This window comes from Taudactylus pleione, unplaced genomic scaffold (genome assembly GCF_031769625.1).
Source record: "Taudactylus pleione unplaced genomic scaffold, aTauple2 ptg000289l, whole genome shotgun sequence".
Lineage (NCBI taxonomy): Eukaryota > Metazoa > Chordata > Amphibia > Anura > Myobatrachidae > Taudactylus > Taudactylus pleione.
Genome location: NW_028284691.1, coordinates 5962453 through 5988007, shown reverse-complemented (window position 1 = coordinate 5988007; position 25555 = coordinate 5962453). Strand labels below are relative to the sequence as shown.

Genomic DNA, 25555 nt, shown 5'->3' with positions numbered 1-25555 from the left:
CCAGGAGTTGGGCACTCAGCGTAGACACAGAGACCCCCGGAAAACGCTGCGGGCTCCCTCCCCCTGTACAGGACAACACTATCGACCTACGAAGAACCTTCCCCACCCGGTGATCCCAGCGCGTCCTGGTGAGGCACGGACACCATTACAGCCGGAGCGGGATCCCGAGTAGAATGAGAGCACTGTGGCCGCTCTGCCGTGGGCTCCGACTGCTGGGCACACGTGGTACAGTGACCGGGGAGCACCGAGCAGGGCTGTGCGTGGCCGCCGAGGCGCAGCAGGTAACGGCCGGGACCGGGGTGTCATTTGTGTATAGCATCGGTATATGGGAGGAGGGGGCGCATTCATAGCACTGATCAGGGACGTGAGCGGAGAGACTGCGGGTACAGATCACACTCTGCGGGCGCTGCTGGTGTATGCCCATCCTCCTGTATAGCTACCAGCTTAGATATGTACCCTAGTCACTGGGGAGGGGGGTCCCAGCTCAGGTATGTATCTCAGCCACTGGGGAGGGGGAGGGGGGGCAGCTCAGGTATATATCTCAGACACTGGGGAGGGGGGTGCCAGCACCGATATGTACCCTAGTCACTGGGGAGGGGGGTGCCAGCTCAGGTATACATCTCAGCCACTGGGGAGGGGGCTGCCAGCTCAGGTATATATCTCAGACACTGGGGAGGGGAGGGGGGCAGGGGAAGGGCCAGTTTAGGTATATACATCAGTCACTGGGGAGGAGAGGCCAGCTCAGGTATATACCACGGTGAAAGGATGGGACCAGGTCCGGTATAAAATACCTCCACCGCAGGGGGTACCAGTACTACCAGGTCAGGTACCGTATACACTTAGCTATATAAATCCTGCATAGATGAATGACATCATATTTGAAGCATAGTGTATCTGTACAGGTTCAAGGGATGTTAAACAAGTAGTACTTTTCAGGATACACTTTAATGTCTGCTTGCAGTGGTACACAAAAGTACTGTTATCTTTTATAGCAATTGTAGAAGTGATTCACAAGTTTTATCTGTTGTTGAATTATTTTTGTAAGGAGTTTATGAATCGGATGGTCAGACAACTCTCTGCATGGTTACGACTATGGACAATAAAGCAATGTGGCAGATGTTGGGTATATAACACTTGATGGAGAGGTAGCATGAGGGGCACCATTTTTTATTCTCTTGGCTTCCATTACATTTTTCATTTCACTCTAACATACATTCGACTGACAGACCTTAAGTTTTGTTTGAGTTGCATCTTAGGTCTTTGATCCATATCCTACCCTGCACATGGACCATCTATGTAAGGGAGATGACTATATCAGTCTATTGGGCATCAATTCTTGGAGTGACCCTCAGACATCTGCGACTGATTGCCTCAATGTCCCGTTCTGCCAATGTTGGGGCTGGGGGATCGGGAATATTCAACATGTTGAAAATCTTGATTCCCCCAACCCAAAATGAAAATGGTCGGATTCGGCGAGTCTGGGATTTTTTACATTTTGAATTTCCCTGATCCTCCGGCAGATCAGCGGTTTTGGTTGCCAATCTGTGGAACGCCTTCGACAGAACAGGGAATTGCGGCCCAGATGTGGGGCTCTTAACTGTCATTTTATAGATTGTGCTAAAAAATTTTAGAGGCTGATTGGTTGCTATGAGCAACTTCACCAACTGTAATTTTTCTAGCACAACCTATAATTGACGAAGCTGATTGGTTGGTACTTTACCTCTCTCGACTTTCTCTCCAACATTTGATAAATCTCCCCCTATATTATATGCATTTTTGCTTTCCTACTCTGACCCATCTTTTCCTTCTGGAGCTCTTGCCACTGAACTCTTGGCGGAGAGTGTCCTTGTACACCAGGTCCTGTATGTGATCATTAGACCAGCTGCAGCTAGGAATATTTTGTTTCTCCTCATTGACTTTTTTGTCAATATTTCATTGTGACATCCTGACATAGTCATTTCTCACAGAGGACTGTTCAGAGTGCAGTGAGGAATAATAGTAATCTTTGTAGGTGGTAATACCAAGAAATTGGCGGGCTAAATAAGGTGCGTTACAGATGTATCCTTATAAATTTTTGCTGCAGTTGCATTAAAAAGCCCTTTTGGCACACCAGGTCCAATGAGACCATGCTAGCGCCAATGCGATTGGGACACACCAGCAGATTGTGCTGATTAATTTGATATGCAACACTTGTCTGTCTGTAGCATTTCATATACAGACTCAGTCACACACAATATAGTGGCCGCAGCTTTTTTCATTCCAAGCTTCGCTGTGCTTCATATACAGACTTAAGTGCACGCAGATATACAAGTGCCGCATATCAAATTAATAAGCGCAGTCTGCTAGTGCGTCCTAGTCACGTTGCATTGTGACTTAGATGCATTTTCGGCAAAAAAAACGCCCAACGCTAGCAGAGTTGCATGGGACTTGGCGGTTCACTAACGCTGCGTGGCGTATTGTGGCTACATTTATGAGGGCACCTGTATGTGCATATTTTTTACATTTTTGTCAAGATCTAAAAAATACCCATTGGACTCAATTCAATTTGGCGTGATGCTGAATAGCCCCGGGGGAAGCTCCCAGGCTATTCCATTAAATTTGTTTTTTCCTGTTAGTGATTGGGAGATGTAGGAGATAGGTTTGTTGACGCTTATTTACTTGATAATGCAACAAAAACACATTCATAAACAATGCTTTGCAGGAGCACCTGATTGAAGATATGTCTTTTTTTAATCCTATTAAAGTCACTGGCACTTGCAACTGACATAGATTAAGTTGTGAAGCCGCCAACTGCTGCTCCTCCATGTCTGATACTCTGGCAGTGTGATGCTGGTTTATGATCTCACTCCCAGTCTGCGGGGCGGAAGGTGCGGACACCTCTGGCCTGCTAAGGTAAGAATTATTTTACATAAAGAAGTTGGGGTTGATGGAAGTTCCGTGGGGGACCCATACGCCTTGAGTGCTGCTGCCCTGGTGGTGGTGGTGCAGCAGCACCCAAGGGGTGTTCGTTGCCTATGGAACTTCCATCACTCCCTACTTCTTTATGTAAAATAATTGTGACAAATGCAAAGTCAGTGCTAATACAGAATTGTCTCCTGACAAAAATGAGCCCTTGTGTGTCCATAAGTGGAAGGGAATACATTTATTTATTACCAGTTATTTATATAATGCACACATTCCGCAGTGCTTTACAGAGAATATTTGTCCATTCACATCAGACCCTGACCAGGTGGAGCTTACAATCTATATTCCCTACCACATGTACATGCATATATTTATAAAAACGGGGGTTAATGTTTGTTGTTGGCAAATTAACCTACCAGTATATTTTGAGCGTGGGGGGAAACCGGAGCACCCTGAGGAAACCCACGCAAGCACGGGGAGAATATACAAACTCCACACAGTTAGGGCCTTAGCGGGAAACAAACCCACGACCTCAGCACTGTGAGGCAGTAATGCCAACCACTACACCATCTGTGCAGATTGTAACCTCCTCTGCGGTAGGGACTGATGTGAGTGGGAAAATATCTGTAATGTGCTGCAGAATATGTATGTACTATATAAATAACTTGTAATAAATAATAGACGGCACTGTGTAAATTGCTACTCTGTTTGAGTAAGCAATCTGACGGATTACATTCATTATACTAAACATATTGAGAGACATTCAAACCAACTTTGCCTTTGTTACTTGGCATGCATAATAATTTAGATTTGCTGATAAATTGTGGGTTTTGTTTTTTGTCGCATTTTCAATATTTTTTTTTTTTTTTTAGTTCTTCATCCTATCTGTTGTGAAAATCTTGAACCTCATGCAACATGTTAGAGCTGGGTACACACTAGACGACTTGTGTACCTGGCAGATGCAATGAACGCTATCATGCGGTCCATACACACACCACACGATCTGGTGAACAACTGTATGATTTGTTGTTCCCGCGTCACATCCAAATACTTGGGGTCATCAGTCACATCCTCAGATTGAGCAGCAAACTCCCTAAGGAAGGCCGGACGGCCAACACGCGTAGGAGAACCACAGACACTCCAGTGAGTATCACACAGGAAACCCGGACAACATAAAGTCTCCTCCCTATCGAGGTGAGTAGAGCACGCAGACACTCCAGAGCTCCATTCCCATCCGGACCCTGCCATCTCGCGATAGCATCGCACTGGCCGTCGGACGGTGCTCTGGAGGAGACTGCGGGGACCACGCCGATGAGCAGCGGACGTGCTCCCACCGGAATACATTCCAGATCATCGGGAAGAAGACGGGAGACACCACAAGGTGAGGCCTCACCAGAGACTTTTTTTTTTTTTATATGTTTACAGGTTGCAGACTTTTGTTCACAAACAACTTAATTTTGGGGGTGAGGGACGCCTCATCGCCCAGCCAGTCTCCATTATTAGACAGCCATAAGATTCACATAAAACGGATATTGTGGACATCTGTTAATAAATAACACATGTTCTCCGACAATGTTCACGGGTCTATATGAAGAAAATATATAGTGTGCACTTTGTTGCAGATATTCTAGTTAATCTGCATATAAGGGTGGGGGCGTCGGGGAACAGGTGTTATTTATTAACAGATGTCCACAATATCCGTGTTATGTTAATCTTATGGATGTTTTATAATGGAGTAATGGAGAGGCGTCCTTCACCCCCAAAATGAAAGTAGTTAAGTTCCTTTGGCAGCAGTTACAGCCTCAAGTGTTTTTGAATGATGCCACAAGCTTGGCACACCTATCTTTAGGCAGTTTTGCCCATTCCACTTTGCAGCACCTCTCAAGCTCCATCAGGTTGGATGGGAAGTGTCAGTGCACAGCCATTTTCAGATCTCTCCAGAGATGTGCAATTGGATTCAAGTCTGGGCTCTGGCTGAGCCACTCAAGAACATTCACAGAGTTGTCCTGAAGCCACGCCTTTGATATCTTGGCTGTGTGCTTAGGGTCGTTGTCCTGCTGAAAGATGAACTGTCGCCCCAGTCTGAGGTCAAGAGCACTCTGGAGCATATTTTCTTCCAGGATGTCTCTGTACATTGCTGCATTCATCTTTCCCTCTATCCTGACTAGTCTCCCAGTTCCTGCCGCTGAAACACATCCCCACAGCATGATGCTGCCACCACCATGCTTCACTGTAGGGATGGTATTGGCTTGGTGATGAGCGGTGCCTGGTTTGCAAGAAACATAAAGCCTGGCATTCACGCCAAAGAGTTCAATCTGTGTCTCATCAGACTAGAGAGTCCTTCAGGTGCATTTTGACAAACTCCAGGTGGGCTGCCATGTGCTTTTTACCAAGGAGTTGCTTCTGTCTGGCCACTCTAATATATAGGCCTGATTGGTGGATTGCTGCAGAGTAGGTTGTCCTTCTGGAAGGTTCTCCGCTCTCCACAGAGGAATGCTGTAGCTCTGACAGAGTGACCATCGGGTTCTTGGTCACTTCCCTGACTAGGGCCCTTCTACCTCGATCGCTCAGTTTAGACGGCCGGCCAACTCTAGGAAGACTCCTGGTGGTTCCGAACTTCCATTTATGGATGATGGAGGCTACTGTGCTCATTGGGACCTTCAAAGCAGCAGATATTTTTCTGTACCCTTTCCCAGATTTATGCCTCGAGACAATCCTGTCTTGGAGGTCTACAGACAATTCCTTGGACTTCATGCTTGGTCTGTGCTCTGACATGCACTGTCAAGTGTGGGACCTTATATAGACAGGTGTATGCCTTTCAAAATCATGTCCAATCAACTGAATTTACCACAGTTGGACTCAAAATAAGCTGTTGGAACATTTCAAGGATGATCAGTGGAAACAGGATGCACCTGAGCTCAATTTTGAGCTTCTTGGCAAAGGCCGTAAATACTTATGTACATGTGATTTCTTAGCGGTTTCTTTTTTCATAAAATTTTCAAAAATCTCAAACTGTTTACATGTTGTCATTAATGGGGTATTGTGTGTAGAATTTTGAGGACAAAGATGAATTTATTCCATTTTGGAATAAGGCTGTAACCTAACAAAATGTGGAAAGTGAAGTGATGTGAATACTTTTCCGGATGCACTTTATGTATGTACGTTTATCTGTGTTTGTATGTGTATATGTGAAAAGGGGCGTGGTCATGAAAAGGGGGCGTGTCTATAAGACGCGTCCCCTTTTCATCATACTTGGGGGCGTGCCCGGCGCTTACGGACATGCCGGGCAGCCCCCAAGCGCTGCAGAAAGGGAGAATAGATGCCGGGCGCACACGACACCGCATGTTTCTTCACCCGCAGGACACTGCATCCCGCGGGTGAGAACGGCACCCGCAGGCTGTGAGGGCAGGGCGCTTTTTGCCCTCCTCCTGGAGGGCAGGGCGCTTTTTGCCCTCCTCCTGGAGGGCAGGGCGCTTTTTGCCCTCCTCCTGGAGGGCAGGGCGCTTTTTGCCCTCCTCCTGGAGGGCAGGGCGCTTTTTGCCCTCCAGAAGGAGGGCAGGGCGCCGCGCCCCGCTAAAACAGCCTAGCGGGAGTGCTACATATATACACACATAAACATACACACATTTTTTTTATATTATAATATATATATATATATATATATATATATATATATATATTTTATTTATATATTTTTTTTTTAATTCCAAGACTGTGACCTCTGTGTCTCGTCATGTTGCATGCCCTTTGCTCTGGTGCCAATTCTGGGCCTGAGGGGCTGTTCAGAAGTATGCCACGTGAAGAATATATTTGACCCCTGGTACACAGGCTTGTTTTATGGTGCCCTGTGTCTTAACTCACACTTTCATTCACTTGACGAAATGAATAACAGGTGGAAGTAATGTCCAAACCTGTCAATCAGAGCCTGATGTTTTGTGACAAGTTAAATGCACTAGTTTGCACACACATTTCTCTGCGTAAGACAAAAGCGCTTTGTGTGCAGACTTGTAGAACTGAAGGCTGGTGCACGACTGACTGATTCTAACAACATGGTTCTGCAAAGCATACAAATACTTAACCAATCTCTGGAATAAAGGGCTCAATGTGTGGTAATTGCATTTTGCTTCAGCCTATCCATTGGGGAGCAAGCGTTAACAACAGACCTTCGTTATAGCTAAATTACAAGGTGCTTTGAGTGAGAAAATGGCTTAATAGCATTCCTGAATATATGCTAAAGGACATATGTTGTTTTTTTTAGATGGCATTCTAGACTTGCTGTTGCAAAGTATTTATTGCAAATTATTTTTATGGTAATATTGGTATACTACTGATAACTGGCTTGCATGTCTTCAGCTTTTGTCCATTTATATTTATAATAATAATCATGACTAAAGTGATTACATAAATTGGTCATTCTGAGACTTTTCTACGTTAAAGTACCATAATGCCATATTTGGGTGAACTTGCACAAATGCCTGTTTCGATTATTTACTGTCACTAAAATGCTATTTAAATATTGGTGATTATGGAAGACACTGTATATTACAAGATGATACATAGGGATTTATCAAGCCTTGGAAAGAGTGTTTAAAATTTTTTTTTTACAAGAATACATGCAATGGCTTTTCTCTTTATATAAAACATAAGGCACGATGGCAGCAATTGCTGTGGTCATGTGATGTATGGGCCCCGCAAGTCATGGTTACACATCTGCAATGAATTGCCTTTGATTTCCTTTTCTGCTGGGTTCGGGTTCTCGGAGAAATCCAACATAATGGACAATCTTGATTTCCTGATTATGACCTGTAAATGGTCGGAATGGGCAAGTCAGGGTTTTTTAACATATTTAATTTCCCCGATCCGCCGACGTCTGCGGTGGGAAGTCGCGGCGCAGATTTATGGCCTGCATTATGGGGCCCATACACCTGCAATGTATTGCCACAATTCCCCATTCTGCCAGGGTCGGAGAATTGGGGAAATCCTTGACCCTGGGCAAAAAAATGATCCGGATTGGCGAGGTATTTTGTTCTTGCAGTAGTCAATTTAGTTAGTCTTATTAATCATAGTTTCCTCATGTGATAGAAACATCCAGTGTTAATAGAGTTGGTTTATATTGTAACATGCAGCAGATTTATTTGTAAATCTGCAGGTTCAGAACTGTCTTCAACCAGATGTAATAATTAAGGGGAGTATCAGATCTGAACAGAACATTACATTATGGCTTGAGTCCATGTAATGTAATTAATGTTTATCTATAGTAAATTGAAGTATTGTGTACATCTGAGCTGTGCATGTTATGTCGTATTTCTGGAACATCCTAACCACTTGGTGTGGTCATGTAATTAGTAGGTTATTGCAATTAATTGGTTGTAAACATTTGGCCACTGAGTTCGAAATTAATTTCACAATACAGTAACTGTACAGAACCTTGAATGCTAGTTTTAGTCTAAAGCTGCATACACACACAACGATTTTGTTACCAACGATTTTTATGAACGATTTTCATGAATGATTATATGTCAGATTATCTGTCAGATTTTTGAAAGTGTAATGAACGATTTTTATGAACTACAAACGATTTTTGCATATTCCCTTAATGAAAATCGTTCAGTTAACAAGTCTGACTGAACTACAAACGTGAACGTGCATGAACGATAATCGTTCATAATTTGACTCTGAAAGTGAACGATTTTTCAAACGATTATCGTTTAACGATAATCGTTCAAAAAATCGTTGTGTATGCAGCTTAAGAGTTCACACACCAATCACCGCTGCAGTCTTCTGAAATATTGATTGCAATATAATTTTTAATGCTTGTAGGTCAGTGTTAGGCTATTGAAACGTGAATGGCATGCCATGAAAGAGGGTAAGTAATAATACAGCTAGCAGGGTTATGCCCAGGGACAATTTGCATTATCTGCTCAGCCCTCTCTCCATGGTCCATGACCAGTTTTTTTACACCATTGCTGTATACTGAGCTATTGTAGAATTTGTATTTAGAAAATTCTGATTTTAGACTGAACTAATAATCCTTATTTAATGACTTTGCATTTCAAACATGTGGATTTGCTTTTTGTCTTCAAGCCGACGTTCGGCCTCTTGTTTGATATTGATGGAGTGCTTGTCCGAGGAAAGACTCCAATCCCCGCAGCAAGAAAAGCCTTTCAAAAGCTGGTGAATAGCCAGGGTCAATTTGTGGTGCCAGTTGTGTTTGTTACTAATGCCGGAAACTGCCTTCGCCAGACTAAAGCTGACCAGCTGTCAAACCTGCTCGGCGTACCAGTGAGTGTACATTTATTTTTACTTCCATGCATTGTTTGTTTGTTTTTTTTTTGTTTTTTATTCAATACAATCTTCCTTCCAATCAAACAGAAGTCACTGCACTAGTTGGACTTCTAAGTCATATATTGCTGTCAGAAATCAATTAGCCACGACTTTGTGTAAATTTCTTAACGCATCTGAAAAAGTTGCAGATCCAACTTTTTCCAATTGAATTAGAAATCCATGTAACACCTGCCAATGAATTTTAACATGGCTTTTAGTTAGCGGCCCCTAAATAGGTGAATAGTCAGGAAAATCATTATTTTATGGTAAAAATGTCAGGAGTTGTTGCAGTATGCCTGGTACACCTCTCCCCCCAACAATAATGCACTTAAAGGCATTTAACTAGCATAATTTGTCCAATAGAGAGACCTGTGATTTTTCTGTAAACGTTTAAAAAAAAAATTGCATTGGATATGTGTTTTGCGGTGTGTGTGTGTGTGTGAAATGCATTTTGAACTTAAAATGGGAGTTACAAGTGTTTTTCCCCAATAATTTAGAATCTAGCTTAAACACAATTAAAAATCACATTACAGACCTTCCTTTTTTCTGTACCCCAAAATAATCTAGAGGCTTTATTTTGGTGAAAACTTTTTTTTTTAATCAATAAAAAGGTAAAAATCAGCCATCTGACACCTTTTCAGGACCTCATATACTTAGCCCATAAGCAAACAATTGCCTTATATACTGTTATTCACTTTTTTGGGGTTCATGGTGAATTCTCCACTTTTTCATGCACCACCTCCGGGTCGCACCATGTAGAATACCCAGGGCCGTAACTAGGGTAGTGCGGCCGGTGCCATGGCACAGGGCACTGCAGGGCAGGGGGCACTGTTTGGGCCTGTCAATTTCCTGTTTATTATCATTCTCACTTGTAGCTTCCTCTTATTTTATCCCCAGCATCTCCTGGCCTCCCCTATCTCTTCCCTGGCCCTTTTACGGATGTGTTATCTCCCTATTTAAAAAATAGGGGGGCACCAATGCTCTTTCTGGCACAGGGCACCAAAAAGTCTAGTTACGTCTCTGAGAGTACATCATAAAATTGGTGTGTGCGCAACAATTAGGCTTTGACATTGCAAAATTAGTTGGAGAATACTTGATTAAAAATAGCCTGCAATATGCATGTTAATGTAGACATCATGACTAATTGAATTCGGCCCTTAGGGAGCGGCGCCCTGCTGAAATAGCTTAGCGGGAACACTACAACTGTTTGTTTGTTGTTTTTTTTTTTTTTTTTTTTTTAATCCTGGTGATTGTTATAAATATCTGTGTGTTTAGCCTCTGAAATTAAACAAGGAATATAGTTGTATGAGAATTCTCTTGAGACTTGTTTAAATGCTGAAATCTGAAAAATACTTGAAATACAATAGTTACATGTGGTACACATTAATGTTTGCGTGTTTTATTTTCCACCTAATAGATTTCACAGACTCAAGTGATGATGTCACACAGCCCTCTGCGCATCTTCAAACAGTATCATGACAAGTGCATTTTGGTATCCGGACAAGGGCCAGTTCTGGACATTGCAAAATAGTATCCTTTCTATTGTGGTGTGACTTCCATGTTCTTCAGCACTTGTGAAATGCATTAAATATCAGCATTCTAAGGGGTTTGGCTTCATATATAGATAGTCTTGTATGCAGACACTGTTGTAAAAGAGGGTAGTCAGTCTGTACCCAAGAGGGCAGCTACTGGCTGGTTAAAATTACAAAATTAATGTCGACACCTGCAAAATTTCGATATTGTCAGAATGTCAATATTTCCATTAGGGTTAGGTATATAAGTAGGCAAAAAAACACATTGTAGATATGTCCATGTTACTTCAGTGTTGACACTGTGTATGTCGACATTACAACCATATGGCCATTCTCATGTGGGCATAAGGAATGTTGACAAAATATACCACACCTGTTTTGGGAAAGTGTGGGGAAAATCATTTTTTTGTTTGTTTGTTTTTTTTTCCCTAAACTGCGCCAAAAACCTTCACGTTGACTTCTAGTAACATATTATTTAAGTACCACCAGATACTCCTTCAGAGCTGTGGGTATACAGCTAAATTCTCAGTGCAACTTTTTTTTTTAGAATTTCACCTTTTCTGTTAGCTGCTGGTTTCCTTAATGAACACTCAGTTTAGGATTTTCGAATCCTATCACTGTAGACTCAGTGCGTGAGTCTTATCCTTTCCTGGATATGGTGGACCACGGCAGAAGACCTAAAATTCTGGTGAGTGTTTAGAGTCTGGAGTCTAAGCATGTGGTTTATGACATCTGAGTACACTATTCACAAAACGAACATCGTAAATCTGGACACCACTAGATCTATCGGCAAAGACTGGACATAAAAGCTATACATTCAAATTTACTACTTCCTATGAAATGTTAAAATTTCTGTTTAACAGCATTCATGCTGTACAATGCTACTGCTTTATAATGACCGACTTCTCACTATATTTTCTCCATGTGTTTTAAGCTGCTAGTATAAATAAGGAGCATTATTATAATCCTAATGGAGTCAAAATATTAATTTTGTAGTTGGAGTTTAGGTATATAGACATATATGTAAAATCCCATATATATACCACTTTATTGTCTTTACGCACGTAATTGTCTCTCTATAACCTATATAGATCTCTGCAGCTATGTTTAGCCATGACTGCTATATTCAACCTATACATTATCCACCTATATGGCTTTATAAAGGTTAAGTGTGAGAACTTGTTGTACGTTAGACACATTCAATTGCTTTGACTTATTTAACCACTTATCGGACTATTTTTTTTCCCAGTAAACCAATTTTCTACTTCAGGGTCCATAGGGTATCCACAGGATACCTTGGGTATAGGTGTGACGTCAGTCGCAGGGCACCAAAGAGTTAAGCTTTCAGCCTCCCAGGATGCACTAGGTCCCCCTCCTATACCCCGCCCCCGAGCCAAGGCACCTCAGTTTAGTTTGGTGCCCGGCCGGAGTCGGGTGCACCTGTTGGAGTGGGGGCTAGAAGAGCCCCTGAAGCTTATTCTTCATGCAGCTGTGGCTGCACAACTGGATGAACAGCATGGACAGTCAGTCCTGACGTCCATGCTGTCTTCCCTACACCCCGCCGGTACCAGAACGCCGGTACTGATCCGGGGATGCTGGTGGGCGTCTGGGGTCACAGCTAGCGGTGACCCCAGATGCTCCGGACCATGGCCGGATTCAAGGGGGACAGAGGTAAGCAGCGGGGTCCCGCGGTGGGTCCCCGCTGATCACATGGTCCTAAGTCCCCAGGCAGGGGGCTCCCTGGGGACTGGCTGCAGCGTGGAGCCAGGCGACCAACCTGCGCTTCCACTACCCCCTGGGACAGCGGACCGCAGCAGAGCGGTAGCGCTGCGGCGTCCCAGGGGTTAAATGCATGCCAGGGGAGCGCGCCTTCCCTGTCTCACAGCCGGCGCCTCCCCCGCTGCACACAGCCCTCTCTGCATGCTGCCGACTGGTCCTGTGGCAGCGCTCCTCCCCCAGGCCAGCCTCCTCTCTGCTCCTCGGCGGCCATCTTCTCCAGAACGCATGGTGAACGCTGCTGGAAGCGCTGGAAGGAAGCATCGTGATCTGGGTCCCCCCGCATACCTCTCCTCCGCTGTGGTCAGGTCTGTGTATGCAGCGCTGTGTCCTACCAGGCCCTGTGTCTGTGTAGTTGAGTGATCAGCGCTGTTAGTGCAGGAATTGTTATTTTTCTGCATTGTATGTGACTGTGCTAGCGCTGCTGCCTGTAATCTTTTCTTCTCTAAACTGTCAGCTTTATTACTGTCCCTGTTCTTTCTGCTAAAGCCCTTGCGGTGCGGTGCTGCAGGGTGGTCTCTCGCCTATTTAATACTTAATTGGTGAGAGAGGTCACATACGTGGTGCCATCATGTCTGAAAGTGATTTTCCCCTCCGGCTACAGTGTACCACGTGCAAAGTACCGTTAGCGGAGGGGGAGGGTAGCGTGGAGGGCCTTTGCCGGCAGTGTTTGTCCATGGCGCGGCCTATTACGGTTACAGCACCGGTACAGGAGCCGCCCTGGGCTTGTTTCGCTCAGGCGTTAACAGCTTTAGTGGGCCAGTTAGCTCCGCAGCCCGCGTTTACTCCGATGGGTTTGTCCCAGCAGTCTGTGGTGTCGTCACCCATGCAGGGGTTCCCACGACAATTGGTGGTACCCCACAGTCTCCCTATTTCCCCGCTCCCGGGTTCTCAGGAGCCAGCGTGGGTTAACTCCCTGACGAGTTCTGTACAGCACTTGTCGGATGTGTTGCAAGGGGAGTCTGTGATGCGGTCTCATAAAAGGCCGGTGGCGTCTCTGTCCGCTCCTTATGAGGATGACGAAGGGACGTCTGATGATGGGGAGATTCTAGATCCTTACGATCAGGAACCTCTCCATACTAAGGACGCTGATGCTAAGTCCAAAGTATATATTCCTGGACTTATTCGGGCGGTCCGCACAGCCTTGGTGATTGAGGACGAAGTTCCCCCAGCGGCTAAATCTAAGTATGCCTTTTCAAAGATGTGAAGGGCGATGCCACAGTCTTTCCTCTTTCGGGTCAGTTGGTGGACCATTTAGAGGAGGCGTGGAAACAACCTGGCAAAAGATACCAGCCGCAGAGACGCCTGGCGGTGGCTTATCCGTTCGCGGATAATTATTTTGCGAAGTGGGAATCCCCTCCACAGGTGGATTCTCACGTGACCCGTCTTGTCCGTAGTGCCACATTGCCGATGCCATCCATGTCCTCCCTTAAGGATGCTACGGACCGCAAGGTAGAAATCTGCCTGAAGTCCGCTTATTCCCTTGCAGGGGGGGCAGCACGGCCGGCTATGGCCATTTGCTGGGTTGCCAGAGCGATGGAGCGCTGGGCGGATTCATTAGAGGCTTCTTTTGAATCCGACTGTCCGGCCGATCAGGCGGAGTTGATTGGCAATCTCCGTGATTCGGCCACCTACATCAACGAGGCGGCTCTAGACATTAGTACTCTGGTGTCTAGAATTTCTTCAGCAGCGGTAGCTGCTCGTCGCACCTTGTGGCTGCGATCCTGGAAGGCGGACGCAGATTCCAAGAAAGGTCTGGAAGCGTTGCCGTTTACCGGAGAAGTTCTCTTCGGTCCGGATCTGGATAAGATTGTGGCCACGCTGGCGGCAGCCAAATCTGCCTGTCTCCCGTCGGCCGCTGCTCCTTCTGGTTCGGGACCATCGTCCTTTCGGTCATCTAGGGCCCAGGGCAGGCCCAAACCACAGTCGTTTCCTCGACAGGCTGGCCCTAAGAAATCGGTCAAGCCCCGGAAGCAGGCATGGAGTACCAGACGTCCGGCCCCCAAGCCAGATGACAAGCCTGCGGCCTGACGGTCCGGGCCTCCCTTTGGGGGATCCCAGGGTGGGAGGCCGCCTGCTACAGTTCGCCCAGTGTTGGTCGACCACTACGACAGACACTTGGGTTCTGGAGGTGGTTTCCCACGGATACGCCCTCTCCTTCCGGCACAGACCCCCGGCTCGCTTCTTCACCACGGGTCTCCCATCAGACCGGAACAAGGCTACGGAGCTGCGGAAGGTATTGCACACTATGCTCCAGGCTGGAGTTATAGTGGCGGTTCCATTCTCCCAGAGGGGCCAGGGTTTCTATTCAAATCTATTTTTGGTACAGAAACCCAATGGGTCATATCGTCCGATTCTCAACCTCAAAGCACTCAACAAGTCTTTGCGGGTCCCGAAGTTTCGGATGGAGACCCTACGGTCCATCATTCTGGCGCTGGAACCTGGGGACTACTTGGTGTCATTGGACATACAGGACGATTACCTGCATGTCCCTATTCTTTGGCGCCATCAACAGTTCCTCAGGTTTGCAATCAGCAGCGACCACTTCCAGTTTCGGGCGTTACCTTTTGGCCTGGCAACAGCACCACGTGTTTTCACCAAGGTGATGGCGGTCATGGCGGCTTCTCTGCGGCTGCAGGGAGTCCGCATGTTGCCGTATTTGGACGACCTGTTATTGGTGGCAGGATCTCCAGAGCTCCTGTTACGCCACTTGGACCTGACCATTGCACTGCTGCAACGGCACGGCTGGCTAATCAACTGGCAGAAGTCCACTCTAATCCCGTCTCGGAGGATTCTGCATCTTGGAGCCTTATTGGACTCGGGACAGCAAAGGATCTTCGTGACGGAGGACAAGATCTCTGCTTTACAGTCAAGGGTGCGCAGTTGTCTGCACAGCCGCCGGGTGTCCTTACACTCGGCGATGAGGTTACTGGGCTCCATGGTGTCAGTGTTCGACATGGTGGAATACGCCCAGTTTCACTCCAGACTTCTGCAGCACCTGATCCTGTCCAAGTGGAACGGGCTGACTCAGTCTCTGAAGTCCCAGACGATTGTGCTCACCCAGGAGGTTCGCCTGTCCCTTACGTGGTGGTTACAGACGACCCACCTCAACAAGGGACGTCCGTTCTGGGTTCCAAATTGGGTCCTGTTGACAACGGACGCCAGTCTTCGGGGCTGGGGAGCAGTTTCGGGTCCACACTTGTTCCAGGGAAGGTGGACGCCGACAGAAGCGGAGCTTCCAATAAATATCTTGGAACTCCGTGCGGTCTTCAATGCTCTCCAGCAGGCACAGCGGTTTCTCCAGGGTCGCCCGGTGCAGGTCCAGTCGGACAACGCTACCACCGTGGCCTACATAAACAGGCAAGGAGGAACTCGCAGTCGGGCGGCTCTCGTAGAGGTCTCTCCGATCCTGGTTTGGGCGGAGCGCAATCTTCCGGCCATATCAGCGGTCTTCATCCCGGGAGTGCTCAATTGGGAGGTGGACTTTCTAAGTCGCCAGGACGTTCATCCGGGGGAATGGTCCCTGCACCCGGACGTTTTTCAACTACTGGTGGACAGGTGGGGTCTTCCAGAAATCGACCTCATGGCGTCCCGGCACAACAACAAGTTGCCGGTGTACGGGTCTCGCACAAGAGACGAAGGGGCGTCTCTGGTGGATGCTCTGTCCGTCCGGTGGACGTTCCGGTTCGCATACCTGTTCCCTCCGGTCTCCCTTCTTCCACGGGTAATCCGGAAATTCAAACAGGAAGGAGGGACGCTCCTGTTGATAGCTTCCGCGTGGCCCAGACGGCACTGGTTCTCAGACCTTCAGGGTCTGTCCGTGGACATTCCTCTGCGGTTGCCGCTACGACCGGACCTTCTGTCTCAGGGTCCTTGCCTTCACCCGGACCTGACTCGGCTGTCTTTGACGGCGTGGCTGTTGAGACGGCCATGCTGAGGTCCCGGGGGTTTTCCAGCTCTGTGGTGCGGACCATGTTACGAGCTCGGAAACCGTCTTCCGCGAGGATATACCATCGCGTGTGGCATACGTTCTTCCAGTGGTGTCGACCGAGAGGTTATGCACCGCGGGAGTTTCGTCTGTCTCGGATTCTCGCCTTCCTGCAAGCGGGACTAGATCATGGGCTTCGCCTTGCTTCTTTGAAGGTACAAGTTTCGGCCCTATCTGTCTGGTTTCACCGTAGGATTGCTACAATCCCGGATGTGCGCACCTTTATGCAGGGTGTTCTCCGCATTCAGCCGCCCTTTGTTCCACCTGTGGCGCCTTGGGATTTGGCTGTGGTCCTGAGGGCTCTCCAAGGACCGCCGTTTGAACCACTGGGCTCAGTGGATCTTAAATGGCTAACAGCTAAGACTGTTTTCCTTCTGGCCATTGCTTCGGCCAGACGTGTTTCTGAGTTAGGGGCTCTTTCTTGTAGACCCCCTTTCTTGGTTTTTTATGGGAACAGGGCAGTGCTCCGCACTCGGCCCGAGTTTCTTCCCAAAGTTGTTTCCCAGTTTCATATTAACGAGGAAATAGTTGTTCCGGCCTTTAACTCACCGGGTCTTTCCGTGGGTGAGGCCTCTTTGGATGTTGTGCGGGCCTTAAGGACTTATGTTGACCGCACTTCTTCGTTTAGGAAGTCGGACGCTTTGTTTGTCCTCTTTGGCTTCCGTAAAAAGGGTTGGCCTGCTTCAAAGCAAACTTTGGCAGCCTGGATCCGTATGGCTATTTCTGAAGCTTATCTTCATGAAGGCCTACCGGTCCCTCCTTCTCTGAAGGCTCATTCCACTAGGTCTGTGGGTCCTTCGTGGGCAGCTCGACGTGGTGCCTCGGCAGTTCAGATCTGCAAGGCTGCTACGTGGTCTTCTGTCCATACCTTCGTGAGGTATTACAGGTTTGACACCTTCGCCTCTCAGGATGCTTCCTTCGGGCGGCGGATTCTCCTTTCTGCACAGGATACTGCTTTGGGACATCCCCAAGGTATCCTGTGGATACCCTATGGACCCTGAAGTAGAAAATATGAGATATGGTAAGAACTTACCCTTGTTATCTCTATTTCTACGAAGTCCATAGGGTTCCACAGGACTCCCGCCCTGTCGCACCTGTGCTGCAGATGGGCTTTGCTCTGGTCACCGGTTTTCCGTCTCCCTCTGGTGAGAATGTGATTCTTGTATGTGTCCAGATCTTTGTTCTCTCTCTTCCTTCTCCTCCTCCGGCCTATGGCTTGGTAACTAACTGAGGTGCCTTGGCTCGGGGGCGGGGTATAGGAGGGGGACCTAGTGCATCCTGGGAGGCTGAAAGCTTAACTCTTTGGTGCCCTGCGACTGACGTCACACCTATACCCAAGGTATCCTGTGGAACCCTATGGACTTCGTAGAAATAGAGATAACAAGGGTAAGTTCTTACCATAAAATATTATTTAAGTTTAAAAATCATTTTTATCATTTTAAATATATTATTTAGAAAATATATAGGTCCCGGGGATGTTTTACAACACCCCCATACCCCCTTGTCCATAGGCCCCCAGTTTAAAACAACTTCCCGTCCCATATAGGCAATAACCCTCCTCCCCCACAGATGCAAAATTTCCCCCCAACCCCCAGGTGCATACGACCCCGCCCCCCCCCTATATGCAGAGAACAGCGGAGCATGTGTCAAGGGGGACCACTCATCAGTCAAATAGTGCCTCCTCGCACTGTGATCCCAGCACCTGTGCCCCAGAGTGCCGTTCACACGGCATTCCGGTGCACGATTCCGTAAGTAGTGATGGCGGTAACAGACCGCCGTATCACTTCCGGGGAGTCAGAGGAGATCCGTTCTGCACTTGAATCTCCTCTGCAAAAGCCAGGGAAGCAGTGGGCTGGTGCATTCAAATGTGATGCGACGTTGCCAGCTGAAGCACTGCTGGCTGCGGTCGCATCATATGCGATGCTGCCAGTTAACTGGTTAATGGGGAGTAGCTGGTTCTGTTGGATGTATGAAGTATATATATTTATACTCTTACAATGCACCTTTGCCCTGTGTCACTTTGACCTACAGACCGTGCCACCTGTAAATCCAGTTCTTACCAGTCTGTGACCTTTACTTTAGCTCTAGAACCATCTCCATTTACTTGTACAAAGAAGTTGCTAGTAACTTGTTCTAACGTGATCATGACAAGTGTCACATGCTAGTGAATGGCTAGTGATCCCCTAGATGGGAGCTAAAGTTCACATCTTTATCCACAAAAGGCCATTTTCTTTTGTTTTTCATACATACCTTTTTTTTTTTTCCATTACAGCCATCTACAGCTGTGGATCTTCCCAGGATAGAAGGTACATGTCTCAGCTACAAATGCAATATCTGTGTTGGTTTTGTTGTAAGTTTTAATAAACCCTGAAATAATTGTCCCTCTTACCCACGCATCCACTATGGATTGAAGGCTGCTGACATTATCAGAGTGATACAGCAGCTGGGGGAAGGAAAGTGCATGACATCGCAGAGAACCATTGAGACAATGCAATACATAGCAGTGCCTCCTGTGCTGCATTCACCTGAAGATGAATGTTGTGGTAGTAACCTCTAATCGTAATCTATTGGTCACTTCTAGAAAGACCACACTACCCTTACGGTAATGACAAACACTGGATTGATCCTGGGCACAATAGACTATTCTCTTGCTCATTACGACCATTGACTGTACAACAACTGCTGCCATTGAGGGTCCTCATAATCCAGTTGAATAATAGATTAACATTACCTCCTGGTGAATAGAACGCAGGGCAATGTACCATGGATGATTCAATACATAGAACTTTCTCCTTAGCTTGTGTCAGAACCGCTACAACTGGCTAGACCAGGCGTGAGAACAAAAAAATAAGTATATATATATATATATATATATATATATATATATTTAAAATTACTAGTGTATTCCTGTTTCATTTAGGTTTATGAATTGAGAATAGGGTAACATCCTAATTTCTGGTTAATGACAATGATCTGAAATCTCATTCCAAACTCTCCCTTTTGAGACTGGAATAAAGTCTGACTAATGAACTCTTCTTACTGGCTTCTGGAAATACGGTGTTTTTACTCTGGAGTGTATTTTTTCATTTTTTGTTTTTTACTAAATAATGTTTTGCTTGCAACACTAGTATTCATAGGTAGCACTTTCACAGATGTGAACTTGTGGAGCTCCCACAGCTGTAACTGATATAAGGAATTTTCCTGTCTGTAGAACTTAGAGGAAAAAGTTCCTGCAGGTGTTTAAATGTGAAATATTAAAAATGACTGACCTCTAATAGAAGTATTAAAAGCAGGGAACAGGTAACAAGTTTGCATATGTCAATGTTTTATCATTCTAAGCACTTGTGCACTGGAATGTTTGCTTGTAGCTGTGATTCTGTTTGGAGAACCAATCCGATGGGAAACCAATCTGCAAATCATTATCGATGTTTTGCTGACTGGGGGTTATCCTGCAAATCCCCATCAACGTGACAGTTACCCACATATTCCCCTGCTTGCATGTAACATGGATCTGATGTGGATGGCTGAGGCCCGCTCACCCAGGTAAGAGGAAAGCATTTCACTAAATGTATCCACTGTTCATGGCTGAATATCTCCCTCTAGTGTAGTATTGTTACATTACCACAAACAATGTTGATACATATTGGTCTATTGCTATTCAGTGCAACCAACTTCTTGTCAAGTGTAAAATTTGCTTAATATACCGTCAACTCAAGACATGGGACAATTCAATTCTACATGTGTGGCTGAACATCTCGCCATGTTCAGCAGGGCATATAAATTCCTATTACAGTACGCTTGGTCGTTGCAAGCTTTCCTGGGCACCTCTAATGGGGTGCAAGGGAGAGCTTTCAATGTTCTGTTTCAGAATGGTACATAGAGTTTAAAGGCCGATGAGAACCTCTTGGCCCATCTAGATTGCCCTTCTTTTTGGTAGCCTCAACCCTATTTGACCATTCATTATTTGTAAGGATATTCTTATGCCTATCCCAAGATGTTTAAATTAGTCTACCTCTACCACCTTTGAGGGGGAGGCTATTTCACTTATGAACTATCCTTTCTGTGAAACCATTTTTACCCAAATTTCCTTTGATCCTCCCGTTTGAGTGCATGTCTTCATGTTCTAATACTCTTCCTTTGAAGAATGTTTTCCTCCTGTACCTTGTTAGAAACTTTCAAATATATCAAGGGTTTAATCATGTCCCCCCCCCCTCTATGATCTCTGCTCCAAACTATACATATTAAGATCTTTTAGTCTTTCCTGGTAAGTTCTGTGCTGTAGGCCATGCACCATTTTAGTTGCCTTTCTTTGTACAGTCTCTAATTGGATTTATATCATTCTGGAGATATGGCCTCCTAGACTGAACACAGTATTCTAGATGAGGCCGTACCTATGACCTATACATTGGCATTATCGCTTCCTTCTTCCTGCTACTGATTCCTCTCCCTATGCAACCAAGCATCTGACTTGCCTTTCTCATTGCATTGTTACATTACTTACTTGAAGGATGGGTGTGGCCCAGTCGCACAAGGACTATAGAGTATAATGTGTGTTTTTAAAGTTCCCCACAATATCCCGTTTTCATAATCAAAGGGAGGGGGGTGCTACCATGGGCATATTGGGAAATATCAAGAGCCAATGAAAAGAACTGAAATGTCCAAAAGGTGGTGCACTAGAAAATCCTTATATTAAATTAAAACATAACTTTTATTGTTATTCAATAATCTCAAAAAATAGCGAAAATTGGTTAAAAATATAGTGTGACAAAGAATGAAGTATGTGTCTTAAAAAAGCTTCTAGCGAAACGCAGCGTCGGTCCTGCGGCGTGCCTCACTTCTCCTACCATGTCCGACTATAATAATGTCTGAATGAAATGATAGCCAGTTAGAACCTGAGAAGGTTTTATATTCAATTTGTATTGGCAGTGCGATTTGTCAGATTTCCTGAGGGTTGTAATATTGAATCTGTACTGACAGTGTGACCCATGTCAGATCTCCATAGGTTACAAATAGAGTACTGTTGTTTGCAAGCTTCTGTCTGAATAAATATGAGAGACCTATTATAGAAATGCTCTCTTACTCTATACACAAACAGGAGACAACAATACAACTGTAGACTTGGCCACACATGATCGTTTCCACTGTACTTCCTTTGCCAGTGAGAAAGATGGGTGCATGTAGATGAAACACTTAATACAGATTTGCATACTCATTTCCCAGAAGGCACTCTTAATAAAAATCAGATAGCACATATCTCTCTGTACAAGAGTCGGTGCAATTCTGAGTAAATGCTATATGTTATATGTCACCATTTACTCCCAACTAATGTGAAAGCACCAATCACACTTGAATAAATATTCACCATTAGGGTAACAACGTTTTAGGAGGAGCACATATCAATACTTTGTCAGCTGTGTGTACAAAAAACAGATATACTCCTGGTACAATAAATGGTTGACTCCCATACACTGTGTATTGAACAAATGGATTCCTGTTATTCACTGTAAGGAATTACACTGTTAAGTGTTTTACTACAAACTATCTTCGCTCAGCTGTCACTTCTGAATGTAATACATTGGATACTGGCTGGTCTACTAAATGGTGCTAACCCTTTAATTCATATGACCTGTCATTTTGAAATATGATTAATGGTTTTTGACCGAATGTAAAAGGTCTAATCCATTTGAACTGTGTGAAATATAGACAGATTTAATAAGGCCATATAATTGGTAATGAGACATTTGGGAGAATAGCAAGGACGCTGCATTCATTTTAAGACACATTTCATTCTTTGTCGCACTCTATATTTTTAACCAATTTTCGCTATTTTTTTATATTATTGAATAACAATAAAAGTTATGTTTTTATTTAATATAAGGATTTTCTAGTGTACCACCTTTTTGACATTTCAGTTCTTTTCTTTGGCTCTTTTGATACATTACTTACTTGCCTTTAAGTTACCTGAAATAGTGACTCCTCGATCCCTTTCCTCTTCTCTAGTTTCCATTAGTGTCCTTGATATTATATTTATCCTTTGGGTTTTTGAGACCGAAGTGATTTAGGATTTTTTCTTACATTAAGCTGTAGTTGGCGCTCTTGCCCATTCCTCTAGTCTACCCAGATCCTCAATTATTTGTTTTACCCGCCCTGGTGTGTGTACCCTGTTGCATACCTTTTGTATCATCTGTAATAAAGGCATACTTTTCCTTCAAAAAGATATTTAAAAGAATGTATCGGCTATCGCGCAGAATTGAATGACCTCTTAGAACCCTGTTTTGCTGCTATTGCAGAAAATTAAATAATTTGAATATTCCTTATAGGTTTGGTCACGGGATATTCATGGTTTGTCTAGAAAACATCTATAAGAAGATTACAGGAAAGGAGCTGAAATATGAGGTTTTAATGGGCAAACCCAGTGCTGTGACGTACCACTATGCAGAATACCTCATCCGTACCAAGGCCGCAGAGATGCAGTGGAATAAGCCTGTCAAAACCCTTTATGCTATAGGGTAATGTGGTCCTTACATTATAGCAACAACTCTATATGTGACTGTTTTCATGGATGTCAAACTGAAGGGGATGTTTAGCTCAGCATCGCTTTATACTTTGTCTCATTTACACAGTTACAAAGTATAGATGTGATAAGTTTAGAAAACTAGCTCATCGTAATATTTGTGTAAAATATGGATCAGTCTGTTTCCTCTCCATACTCACATTTATGACTCAGATTTTTCAAAACACTGTGCAGGACACTGCTCAGCGAGCACTTGGTGCATGAGTTGTGTTTTTTTTTTATAAACTAATAATCCCATGCAAGAAATTATGGGCCGCGTTTATCAACAAGTTTTGTCACTCACAACAAGTAGTAAAACTCACTACATATGATAAATGATGGTCCAGCCAATCGGCTCCCAACTGTCATTTTTCAAACAGATGACAGATGGGAGCTGATTGGCAGGAGCACAATTATCATATGCACCGAATTTTGTTACTCATTGTGAGTGATAACTCATTAGATACACAGGGCCTCATTATCAAAGTGACAAAGTACTCCATAAAAGTCTGTCAGTGAGACCCCATAAGGGTACATCCAAGCAATTTCCTTCAGTGGTCTTTTAGGCCATTCATATGCAGCAATTGAACATTATCCAGAAAAGCAAATGGGACACATTCCAGCCTTATTAGTAAATATAATTACCACATTTTAGGTCCATTGAACAAATTAACTTAAGCTGGATACACCATACGATGGTGTGACAGTGAGATGTAACGATACATTGCACACGCCGTACACTCTGCACGATCTGGCCTGCGGCGACACAATGTAACTGCACTGCACCGTTCATTGCGTCATTGTACCAGCAGATCGGACGATGCGATGAATGACGGATCGGGCATACACACTATATGATGTGTACAATATATCGTATGATACATTGTATAATGTGTACCCAGCTTTAGACTATGTATTACTGAACTTAAATACAATAATAAAGTGAGACTAAACAATATTTATAATTCACGTCTTTAAGTGCTGCCTCTGCAGAAACCCATGTGTAACGGATATGTCCCTTTGGGCATTAAAAGAATAAATGATGGAACAATCTAGTGGTTTCTGCTCACTTGTCAATATATATTTATTTTTAAATGAACTGAATATTGTCAGTGTTGTGCAAAGCAAAAACTTTTGCCATATTGACTTTGATCTATTTGAAAAGCTGAATCTTTCATGAGAGGCTGAGAATCTAACAATAGTATTGTATGTTTAGATCACATACTGTTTTGGGTGAAGTATGACGATTTTCATCTTTTACAGGGACAACCTAATGACCGATATCTATGGTGCTAACCTCTACAATCGCTACCTCCAGGAAATGAACTGTAGGAAAGGCTCTAAGGCGTTGTTGCAGGCTGGCTCTGGAGCGAGACTTGCTGCAGTAGCGGAGGAGGAGGAAGCTGCATGGGAAAGTGAGCTCTCATGTCCCAGTGCCACTGGGTGTAAGTCTGTTTTGGTATGCACTGGGATCTACAACCCTCACGCCGAAGTGCCTGCTGACCCCTCTGTGTCAGTCACTGAAAAAGTATTTCACGGTCACCGGGATTTCAGGTTTGACCCGGCCTTGGTGGAACCGGGGCATGTCGTTCCTGATGTTAACGCCGCAGTTGACCTGATCTTCCAGCTAGAAATGTTTGCACCGACCAGCGGTAACCGGACTGCCTAAAGATTTATAGAAGGCTATATATACATACTACGGTATCAGGATATGATGACCCAATTAACCTCAAACACCTCTGATGTTATTTATACTGCACTTTACTGTTCCCCCATTTATCATTTATTTCTATTCCCATTTAAAGCCTTTAAAAAAAATAATATATGCAAGTTTAACATTCATTTGTTTTAAAACCTTCTATATTTATATTTTATTTTATTTGATAGGATACCAGAAGATTGCTAGTTTCTGGTTAGAAAAAAAAATTGTCAATTTTTGCATTGTTCATGATGTTTTTAGATTTTTTTTTTTTATTGTTTTGTTTTGTTTTTCTAGATACCTTGTGACTTGTATTTTATGCACAAACATACAACTCACCAGTTGCCTAATATTATGGTCCATAGACCTCTATATACAATGCAATAAGGTGCTGGATATCTGATAACTGTTAATAAGTGGGCCTAGAATACGTACTAATTCTAGAGCCAGGTTTACAAAACTGTTGACACTGCAGCTAATGTTTCAGTGCAGGTTAAAAATATTCCTTCAGGGCATGTTCAGTATTTTTCAAGGGGCATTTTAGTGATTTTTAAATTTTATTTCTTTTTCTACGGTTTTATGGCCAGCTAAATGGGCAACACCAGCCCAGTTTGTGACTTGAATTGTACACGTTCCGAAATGTGTCTATGCCTGCCTTTGTTCTCTATGTAATGTGCCATTTGGGTGTGTATACATATATAGATCATATAATGTTCTGAGAGTCTGTTACAAATGAGTTTCTCCTTTATGGTTTTATTAAAAGTGTTTTACAAAATACT

At 44.5% G+C, this 25555-nt stretch overlaps 1 protein-coding gene across 1 annotated transcript; it reads left to right on the top strand.

Moving 5' to 3' along the window:
* Positions 1-25551, top strand: LOC148511952 (haloacid dehalogenase-like hydrolase domain-containing 5). The gene is made up of 8 exons (XM_088482474.1): positions 1-281; positions 8989-9186; positions 10646-10758; positions 11355-11448; positions 18797-18830; positions 19893-20067; positions 22845-23033; positions 24341-25551. The coding sequence occupies exons 1-8, from the start codon at positions 174-176 to the stop codon at positions 24744-24746; spliced, it is 1317 nt and encodes a 438-aa protein (XP_088338600.1). The 5' UTR covers positions 1-173; the 3' UTR covers positions 24747-25551.
* Positions 25552-25555: the final 4 nt, after the last annotated feature.

Excerpts from the sequence above, each read along its gene's own strand:
- LOC148511952 (XM_088482474.1), top strand. The coding sequence starts at position 174 with ATGAGAGCACTGTGGCCGCTCTGCCGTGGGCTCCGACTGCTGGGCACA. Across the intron at positions 10,759-11,354 it reads GTTCTGGACATTGCAAAATA|TTTAGGATTTTCGAATCCTA; the intron begins GTATCCTTTCTA and ends ATGAACACTCAG. Across the intron at positions 23,034-24,340 it reads AAAACCCTTTATGCTATAGG|GGACAACCTAATGACCGATA; the intron begins GTAATGTGGTCC and ends CATCTTTTACAG.